The sequence below is a fragment of the Scleropages formosus genome, chromosome 3 (assembly GCF_900964775.1).
Source record: "Scleropages formosus chromosome 3, fSclFor1.1, whole genome shotgun sequence".
Classification (NCBI taxonomy): domain Eukaryota; kingdom Metazoa; phylum Chordata; class Actinopteri; order Osteoglossiformes; family Osteoglossidae; genus Scleropages; species Scleropages formosus.
Genome location: NC_041808.1, coordinates 23,702,212 through 23,712,628, shown reverse-complemented (window position 1 = coordinate 23,712,628; position 10,417 = coordinate 23,702,212). Strand labels below are relative to the sequence as shown.

General features: G+C 44.6%; 1 protein-coding gene across 1 annotated transcript; it reads left to right on the top strand.

Annotated features, from left to right (window-relative positions):
- Positions 1-3,741: 3,741 nt before the first annotated feature.
- plrg1 (pleiotropic regulator 1) lies at positions 3,742-7,977 on the top strand. The gene is made up of 15 exons (XM_018756197.2): positions 3,742-3,825; positions 4,073-4,179; positions 4,445-4,584; positions 4,880-4,933; positions 5,059-5,152; positions 5,413-5,503; positions 5,694-5,795; positions 5,907-5,999; positions 6,105-6,254; positions 6,342-6,443; positions 6,639-6,741; positions 6,886-6,994; positions 7,115-7,254; positions 7,497-7,690; positions 7,896-7,977. Exons 1-15 carry the CDS (start codon positions 3,817-3,819, stop codon positions 7,953-7,955), a joined length of 1,548 nt encoding a protein of 515 aa, XP_018611713.1. The 5' UTR covers positions 3,742-3,816; the 3' UTR covers positions 7,956-7,977.
- The last annotated feature ends 2,440 nt before the right edge of the window (positions 7,978-10,417 follow it).

The following is a 10,417-nucleotide window of genomic DNA, read 5'->3' as shown; positions in this document are numbered from 1 at the left end:
CTACATCCATTCCTCAAAAGAAACTACTCAAACACAAAAAAGTTGCTGCAAACAAGGAAAAAATTCAGAATAAGATTTAATGGTCTGATGATGGTCAGATGTTGACAGTGTAAATCAATCAATCAATCAATCAATCAATCTATCTATCTATCTATCTATCTATCTATCTATCTAGCTAGCTAGCTAGCTAAGGGCTGTCAAGTGGTGAACAACAGCACCATCTGTCGGCCACTTGTCACTCAGCGGAAACGTGTCCCTCGCTGTATGATTGCTGTACAACCATTTAGCACCTTGTTCTTTGGGGTCAGTTTATGTCATAATATTGTAACGACCGGTATTACAACAGAGAATTTTGGCGGGAAAATTGGTCTATTGTAAGTAGTTGGATTGTGGGTACGATGCGAATAAAGTGCCCAACTGCTGGGGGGATTAAGGGGAAAATAAGGGGGTGACTGGGAGTTAGACAAGGAGAAAACCTGGGGGAACAGTAAGCAGTGTGGTTTGAGGTGCTGGTCCTGGAGGAAATGGGACCTTAGACCCAACGTATTATTTCGCTCTGTGTTGTTGTCTTGCTAGATCTTCATGGTGAGCGCTATCCGTGCGTCCTTGTCCGCTGCATCTGGACCCAGAGAGCTGTGCGCCACAATAAAATTTCATTCATTATTATATGGTATAGAGCATCAACTGAGTAATTCAACTTAAAATGTGAAGAGATGAAATAATACCAAATGTACACAGACACAGCATTAGTGCACATAACTGTATGGAAACCAGTAGTCCATGCTTACATTGTATTAAGTTCGTCGATGTTACCAGTCCAAGACAAAACGGATGCATTTTCTTAAACATGTGAAACGTTAGCTGCGAAATTGTCCGTACATAATATGTCACATGTGGCTTCTGCTGTTTAAACTGTGATTTGAATTTATAAAAAATATAACATTTGCCAACAAAATACATTGTAGTTTCTGCACTTTACGGGCTTCTCCTTCTTAGAAGGCTTCTATCTAGTCATTATTACCACTCGCATCGTTTTGTTTATCAACATTTACCGGCGGCTTGGTGGCACAGCTAGTAGTAGTGAGTGGTGTGAGAGGACGTGGGTTCAATCCCTGCTCAGTCTGTGTGGAGTTTGCATGTTCTCTATGTGGGTTTCCTCCAGGTGCTCTGGTCTCCTCCCACACTCCAAAGACATGCTGTTCAGGTTCCCCCATAGTGTGTGAGTGACAGAGAGAGTGTGTTCCACTGATGTATGGATGGGTGAGCCAGTGTAAGTAGTGTATCTAGTAGTGTAAGTCACCACGGTGAATAAGGTGTGTGGGCTCATAACACTACATAGTGTTCATTGGAAATCTGCTAAATAAATAAATGTAGATGTACTGGAACCTGTCGGTTGTGTGTGTGACGGGCATATTAAGTTCAGATCACCGCCGCTCATGCAACGTGTAGACAGTCCTCCTGGTCGCCAGGGGCCGCTGTGCAGTTCAGCACGCACAGACCCAGAATCCTCCAGGAGGTGGTGTGGAGTCCTGTACAACGTGGGACTGTCACTAACAGATATGTGTTTCTGTTTGCCAGAGGGCGCTATGCGCTTTCAGTATGGCCTAGAGCCTTATAGACAAACAATTGCCAAACTCACAGATGGAGTGTGATTGTGGCCACCAGAAGGCGCTGTGTGGTTCTGGAGAGGACAGCAGTACTGTATGGTTTGACTTCATTCGAGAGCACTACGAAGTCAGGTTTTTATTAGAGAATTTGCATTTGTGAAACTGAAATGTGGTTAATATTTTAATCAGATTGATGAAATATCACTCACTGCACTCAAGATGCACGTAGGCTGTGGCAGGGAATCCAAACATTAATTATAAACCACAGAGGCGGTCATTGACAGTTGCTACTGCGTCTCTCCCTGACGAACTGAATGCGTTTTATGGCCGCGTCGAGTTCGAGAACAAAGACCCCCCCACTGCGCATCCCCACAGTACATGATAATGCCGGTTTCACTGTCTCTGTGGCACAGGTGAGAAGAACTTTTAGCCGAGTCAACATCCGCAAAGCTGCTGGACCCGACGGAATTTCAGGGCGAGTTTAAAAAACATGTAGTGAGCAACTGGCTGCTGTATTTACGGACATATTTAACACCTCCTTAAAAAGCTCAACTGTACCCACCTGTTTAAAAAATACCACCATTATCCCCATTCCTAAGAAAAACAAAGTGAGCTGCCTTAATGACTATCGCCCAGTGGCACTGACCCCCATTGCAATGAAATGCTTTGAGAGGCTGGTGCTCGGACATATTAAGGAAACCATCCCAGACACTTTGGACCCACTGCAGTTTGCCTGCTGCCACAACAGATCCACTGAAGACGCAATATCACACACACTTCGCACCATTCTGTCTCACCTGGATAATGAAAACTGCTATGCAAGGCTATTGTTTGTAGACTATAGCTCAGCATTTAACACTGTCATCCCAACCAAGCTGACCCAGAAACTACAGAAACTACTCGGGCTGCGACTGAGTGCCACATTGTGCAATTGGATACTGGAGTTCCTCACCAACAGACCCCAGTTTGTGAGGATTGGCAGAAATATCTCCTCCACACTGACCCTCAACAATGGCACTCCACAGGGAAGCATCCTGAGCCCAGTGCTATACTCCCTGTTCACACATGACTGTGTGGCCAGTCACAGCTCCAACACCATCATAAAATTTGCTGACGATACCAGCATTGTGGGTCTGATCACCAGCAAAGATGAGATGGCCTACAGAGAGGAGGTGAGGCTCCTGGCAGAGTGGTACCAGGACAGCAACCTGTCTCTCAATGTCAGTAAAACTAAGGAGTTGGTGATTGACTTCAGGAAACAGGATACAGTTCAGGCACCCATCTACGTAGGAGGGGACATGGTAGAGAGGGTCAACAGCTTCAAATTCCTCAGGGTCACCCTCACTGCCAAACTCACATGGACTGAGCAAACAGCATCAACCATCAAAAAGGCAACATCTTCACTTCCTCGGGCGTCTGAAGAAAGCCCGGATGTCCACTACAGTCCTCGCCACTTTCTACAGGTGTGCTGTGGAGTCCGTCCTCACGGGGTGTATCCCATCCTGGGGTGGCAGCTGCTCCATACAGAACAAAAAAACCCTACAGAGGGTGGTCAAAACGGCTCAGGAAATCATGGGCACACAGCTACCAGCAGTCGAGGACACTTACACCACACGCTGCCTCAGAAAGGCGATGCGCATCATGAAAGATCATAGTCACCCCGCACAGGCACTTTTCTCTTCCCTGCCGTCTGCAAAATGGCTCAGGTCTATTCGAACCCGCACTGCTAGGTACAGGAACAGCTTTTACCCCACTGCTGTAAGAGGATACAACACTAACCAATGTGCCACCTTTAGTAACTAGAGTTGGCCTGCTCCACCCAAGCACATTGGTAAATTACACAGTCACTTTAAGCATTCTCATTCTCATTCTCTCGTTCCGAGTTCTCTGACTGTTATCATTATTGTTACTACTCTTACCATTATTTATTGCTATTGCACTATTCTGTCATTGTCATTGTTTTGTTTGTGCAGTATTTCTATTTTCTTTGTCCACAGTCTGTGGAGAAGCATTCAGGAAGATTTTCATGATACATGTACTCCTTGTCAAAGAGTTCAGTCGTCAGAGGGCGATATACAGCAACGTATAACCCGGAACTATTCCTAAACCGGAAGCAATACTGTCACATGTTGAGTTTCCGGTTTTATTCTAGTCGGCTCTTCGACGGCTGTGGTGTCTTTTTGCCGCGTTTGAACAGAGGGACTCAGCGATGGTCGAGGTAGCGTGATTATTAATCACATCAGACTTTGACGAATGTAAGACGTATTGCGGCTTACATGAGTGTCATTTTTGGTTGCTTGTAAGCTTTATGAACGAGGCTCAGACTGAGCGCATAAGATAGCCTAGCTGTAGCTGCAGCTAACTTAGCTGCTAAGGCTAGCGCCAGCACTGCAGCACCAAGTAGTTGTTACTGCATGATGATGTGATGTTTGCTGATGGAATTGCTGTGTTTTGTGCTGCTGCAGGAGGTGCAGAAACACTCTGTGCACACCCTGGTGTTCAGGTCCCTGAAGAGGACGCACGATATGTTCGTATCGGATCACGCCAAGCCTGTGTCGGTGGACGAGGAGAGGTGGGCCTCAGCCCTTACTGTGTGCAGACGGAGTGATCGCAGTTACTGTACTTACTGTATACATTAACTTAGTGGCGCTTGTATTTCTGACGGAATCATGATTGTGTGCAAGCATGCGTGGTCATGGAGGAAGCGGTACGCTGCGGGAGGCCGATGTGTCGCCGTCCAGGCCGTGTGTGTTCAGTGTCACTTGGTTGGGTTGGCTGGGTGTGTTAAGCTCGTGTTGCTCTAGTCTATCCCTGGGACTCTGCCTCTCTCCCACCAGCCACAAGGTGAAGATGACTGCAAAGCTGCGCGCCGAGTACAGCGCCGTGCTGCACATGCCCCTGCTGAAGGAGGAGAGGGACAAGGTGGCACAGCATGTGGACAGTGCCTACGCTCAGCAGAGTTACACAGAAACTCCTGGTAAGCTGGACCTCTAGCATTAATCTGTTGCAGGTGGCATAGCGGGTAAGGCGGAGAACTCGTGGAGGTGGCAGGTTCGGGTCTTGCGGTTATCGCTGTAGATACGCCCATACAGTCGTCCACTCTAAATTGAGCCAGTAAACATGCTCTTCTTAGTAAATGATTTGTACTGTAAGTGGTTTTGGGTAAAAGCAAATGTTAGTGATCATATTTATGTCTAGCTGTGAAGAAAAATTTTAATTGTTCTTTTAAGCATTTTTCGTTAATGTACTAAACACTTTCCTCTAACTTTTAGGTTTAGATCCAGAGTACCTGATTACTGGCACTCATCCATACCCCTCAGGGCCTGGTAATTATTCTTCAAAATATTTGTTCTGCAAAGGTTGTTGTGTTAAGGCTGTGAATTTTGCTAATAATAAAAAGCCTTTAAGGTTTTTTGACTATTCACACTGTCATTCCCTCTCTGTCATACAGGAGTAGCGCTGACTGCTGATACACAGATTCAGAAGATGCCCACTCAGGGTGGTGTCCAGTCGCTTGCTCTCGCCCTTCCACCGTCACAAGCAAGGTACTTTATTGCCCTTCCGTAGTAATGCTGTGATTTTGTTCCATTCTGCTTCGTAGAATCATCTCGGTGCCCGCGTCCAGTTACAGACAATAATTATCATATATGCTTCATAGTTGCACTTAAGTTTTCCAGAGTAAATGTTTGGAGATAATGCTGGGATCTGATGTCACACAAATGTGAAATAAAAATGAAGTTCCTTTGTTTTGGAGGAATGGTGTTGTCATTCTCTCACATTTTCCTTTTCTTTTTTGTTTCTGCAGGCAAGATGCCACTCGCACTGCAGCTGGTGTAGCAGACATTCACAGGCATGCTGGGAACGCAGAGCGATCGCAGCCTCCACTGCACGCCATGGTACAAACACTGTTTTACTGCATTCTCATATAAATGCAATGCTGTTGTTATCCTTAGATGAAACGATTTGGGCGTTTGCATTATCATCCTTTTATATGACAACACTCTTTCTTCAAATCAAAGGAACTTGTCTCTATGAAATGTGAAGTTGTACAAGGCCTCCAGTGGATGTCATTGTTATGTTTTCCAGTCTGTAATGGAAGCAGGGGGAACAAAGAACTCTGCATTAATACCAAGGAAGGCCCCCACTATGCCCAAACCTCAGTGGCACCCTCCTTGGAAGCTGTACCGGGTGAGAAACTTAGAGCTGCGTCACAGTGGAAGGAAGTGTTCTGAAGCAAAGTCTTTCAGTATGTCTGTCATATTCAATCCTGAGCTAATTTGCTGAGTTTTCCCTCCAAAGGTTATCAGTGGGCACCTGGGCTGGGTGAGGTGCATTGCAGTAGAACCTGGAAACGAATGGTTTGTTACAGGGTCAGCTGACAGAACCATAAAGGTAAGGATGTCAATATATGATACTGCCTATTAGTTAAAATTTTCTGAGTCATGGGTGATTAGATCCTGTGAGAGTTTGAGAGTACTCTGTGTGGTTTGCTGACAGATCTGGGACCTGGCCAGCGGGAAGCTGAAGCTGTCCCTCACAGGCCACATCAGCACGGTGCGTGGCGTGGCTGTGAGCGGTCGTAGCCCATATCTCTTCTCCTGCGGAGAAGACAAGCAAGTCAAGTGCTGGGACCTTGAGTATAACAAGGTTTGTTTACAGTTGTCCAACCACCATATTTCCGCTGGTGTCAACATCAGAATTTTCTTGCTGATTTCTACTTTGGACATCTCACAGGTGATCAGGCACTACCACGGCCATCTCAGTGCTGTCTATGATCTGGACCTGCACCCGACTATTGATGTGCTGGTCACCTGCAGCAGAGACTCCACTGCCAGGGTACTTTGTCTGTTTAATAGTTTTTTCTCTCCCCCCCCCCCCTCCCCCACTGTTGAAAATTAAGCTGTTTTCTCATGCCAACTCAGTGGAATCCATCTTGGTGGTGTCTTCTATTTGGGTCGTTGTTTTGCACCATGGATGGCTTAGTTTACTCGTTACTCTTATTTCAGTTAGTTAAAATATCTTGTTTTGCAGGTGTGGGATATCCGGACCAAGGCAAACGTACATACCCTGTCTGGACACACAAACACTGTAGCCACGGTCAAATGCCAGGCCGCAGAGCCCCAGATCATCACAGGCAAGGGATCCTTATTGCTACTAGCATGATGCGCCGTAGTACCTTTAAGTGTATTCATTGCATCTGACTTTGTTGGAAAGTAATAGCATTCATTTACATCTGTGCTTTAGTGCATATGTTTTTTTTTCTTTTTTTGCATAACAGGTAGCCATGATACCACAATCAGGCTGTGGGATCTTATTGCTGGAAAGACCAGAGCAACACTGACCAATCACAAGAAGTCTGTCCGAGCTTTGGTATTACATCCACGACAGTAAGTAGTTGTTAGTTTGATAATCTGATAGTTGTACTTACTAACTAACGTAGATGAAGTATGGTTGTTTTATTTATTGTTGCAAGTTTAGTAAAATGACCATTATCTCTCCTTTTTCAGATACACTTTCGCCTCTGGTTCTCCTGACAACATCAAACAGTGGAAGTTCCCAGATGGGAGCTTCATTCAGAACCTCTCTGGTCACAATGCTATCATCAACACTTTGGCAGTGAACTCCGATGGGGTGCTTGTGTCAGGAGGTATCGGCAATGCATTTTTTATTTACTAGGAGCAAGTATGTAAAGCTAGAAATATCAATATATGTTAAGTGCAAAAAAGAGCAACTTTAGAGCTAATTTTGACAAAGTTTTAGTGGATTGATGGAGTTGTTATAATTGCCAAAAGCTGAGAAAGTGTCCTTCGGCCACGGAGATGAGATTAACTCAATATATTAGATGTTTTGGATTCAGACTTTTGAACTTTGCACTAAAATTCCTTACAGCTGACAACGGAACCATCCACATGTGGGACTGGAGAACTGGTTACAACTTCCAGAGGATTCACGCTGCTGTGCAGCCAGGTTCCCTGGATAGTGAGTCTGGCATCTTCGCCTGCGTTTTTGACCACTCTGAGAGCAGGCTGATCACCGCTGAGGCTGACAAGACCATCAAAGTCTACAGAGAGGATGACACCGCGGTAATACTTGTATTCTCATTCTTTGATTTGTCTTTGTTTCATGGTCACGTTGTGTTGCGTCAAGCAATTTCTGTAACGTTTTAGAAAAGTCAAGCTCAAATATTTTGTGCTTACATGTCTCTGAGGCTCATAGGATTTGGTACCTTCTGGCAAAGGTTGATTTTGGTGGCATTTTAATTGCTTTTTTTTTTTTTTTTTCTTGTAGACTGAAGAAACTCACCCGATCAGCTGGAAGCCTGAGATCCTCAAGAGGAAGAGGTTTTAAGAGCTTTCCCTTTTTATTAAAATGTAAAAAATTAAAATAGGCTGGTAGTTGTTGCCCCCCCCCCCTTTTTTTTTTAAAATTTTTTTAAAAGATTAATTGAAGACTGCCAGTGGTGCATTACTCTGAGTAAAAGAAATTCTAATTACCTGTTCTTTTCAGTTTCACCAAACAGTTTTAAAACTGTGTAAATATCTGTTTATAATTTCCCTGTATACAGAGTGGCTTTTTCACCATCTGTTTCACAGATTGTGCTCTGTTTTCACTGCATCTGTACAGCCGTTTTCCCATTTTGCACAGCAGTAAATCTTTGTTTTTGGGTTTCGTTATCAAGCGCGCTTAGTATTTTTGACTGCTGTTCATGTGAGGCATTTTTAATAAAACTGGTTCCCCTACTGGTAGTGTTTCCTCATAATGAATGTCAAAACTAACAATGTCATATAGATATGAATTAGTCTATACAAACATTTTCTGTGGAAAGAAGTCGTTCTTGAAGAGAGATGGTCATTCCAGTGAATCTCTTCAGCCGTGCAGCAAAGAAGGCATGAGTCCTCAACCAGTGATGTAATTGCTGGGAAATGCATATTTGGACCAACATGGCCCGCTTTTTGAAGGTGAGTTCAACTGGGAAACAAGGGTATATTGAACACTCCAACCTCCAGGTGGCAGCACTAACATATACCTGATGTTACCTATAACACTTTCGCCAGTGTTGTGTGGAGTGCAGTTCAGAGAAACAGCTGGAAAAGTTGGGTTTTGTCATTAAATATTATGTACTCTAAACTGCAATACACAGTTCAACAATTAGACTATGCTAATTTGGTAACTTCTGTTGATACTGGGTTTCTTAGTAAAATTCTTTAATTTTGCCCATACACGCATCACACACATCATCTGAAACCGCTTGTCCCATGCGGGGAACCGGATCCCAAGCCGGCAGCACAGGGCCTAAGGCTGGAGGGGGAGGGGACACACCAAGGACGGGACGTTAGTTCATTGCAAGGTACCCTGAGAGGGACTCGAACCCCAGATCCACAGGAGAGCAGGACCTGGTCCAACCCACTGCACCCCCACAATCTTTAATATCGTATATAATTTAAATTTTTTCATTCAATACATTTTCATCAAAAACTGTGGTTGTCTAAAATAAGCTGTACTTACAGCTTAGTTTCTGCTTACACCCTCAAGATATTAGGAGCATTTTTAACACATCTTTAGAGCAAGCAACATCCTTCAATTTAAAATTTTCAGACAGAAATTGCCTGTTCAGCTTTTGTGAGTTCTTCAGTAATGACTAATTCAGACCATCTGTGCTCACTTTTTTTGCTTTCATCGGTTCTCGTACACGGTCCGAGGAGGGCATTCCATCTTCCGCACGGTTCTTCTCGTGGGCTGTGTGTTGTCAGCGTGGCAATTTTAAACGTCACTTTCCAAATGACAGTGAACACAGAAACAATGAATAGAAGTAAAATGAATGAAGTGCCTGGATGAATGATGTATGAGAAATGTCCACACTGAGATATATCATGGCCCTCAAACCTCCATCACTGCAAATTCTCAGGTGACAGTGAATTCATATTACATGTGTCACCGCATCACTCGTAGTGATGTTCAAATGAGAGGAACGCGTGGGGGTGAGTCGCCGGCCAGGTAAACGGCTCTTTGTTTACGTGCGGAGGTCTTTTTGGCACGTTGCCGTGTTCCACGTAATTATTGCAGGCATTGCATTCATCCATCCAGCGCTAAAGGAATCGAACCCCCGCCAACCGCACTATATAGGTCAGGATCGGTTTGTACCTGACAGCTGGTGTCAGTGAAAAACCGCGGGTTCAGCGATGAATGGAAAGGCAGGCGATGATGTGAACCACATGTGTGTGTCCGCTGGAGGGTTCAGGTTGTTATTTTTGATGATTTGGTTTATAGTGCGCGTGACCTCCGCGGGGGTTGAGGTACGAGTAGATGGCCGTCTTTGTATACGTGTGTGCCTCCCAGCTCGGAGCTGGGCCGTCATGGGATTTACTGCCCTTTTCACCTTCAGCCGTAACGAGGAGTGCAGTGCTGGTACAAGGGGGCACGATCTCCTAGTCCAGCGTTAAGAATTGAGGACAGTGTAGTTATGGAGTTGAATAAGGGGGACGGAGGACATTTGGGTGGTGTTTGCTAGTTTCTTTTTCTCTGCACTTATACTGCAGATATGTTTGCTATATCAAGAGTATTTTAAAAGAGTGGGATGATTCATAGCCTGTCTCTTATAGGACACAATAAGCCCCATTACTTCAGATAAATGTGCCAAAGCTTAGCCGTGTGCGCTCAGAGAAAGAAAAATATTAATATTGATTTTATTACAGCCTTTAAGTCCTAAGTAATACCATCCTGATAAACTTTTACGGAGGGCTGCGATGGTTTTGCCCTCTATGAAAAACGAATGCGGAGGCCTTGAATCATGTTGAATGTGCTCTGGTTTC

What these genes read in the sequence shown, in the direction of transcription:
- plrg1 (XM_018756197.2), top strand. An exon ending in TGGGGTGCTTGTGTCAGGAG is followed by an intron (nt 7,255 to 7,496) that starts GTATCGGCAATG and finishes AATTCCTTACAG; the next exon opens with CTGACAACGGAACCATCCAC. An exon ending in ACAGAGAGGATGACACCGCG is followed by an intron (nt 7,691 to 7,895) that starts GTAATACTTGTA and finishes TTTTTCTTGTAG; the next exon opens with ACTGAAGAAACTCACCCGAT.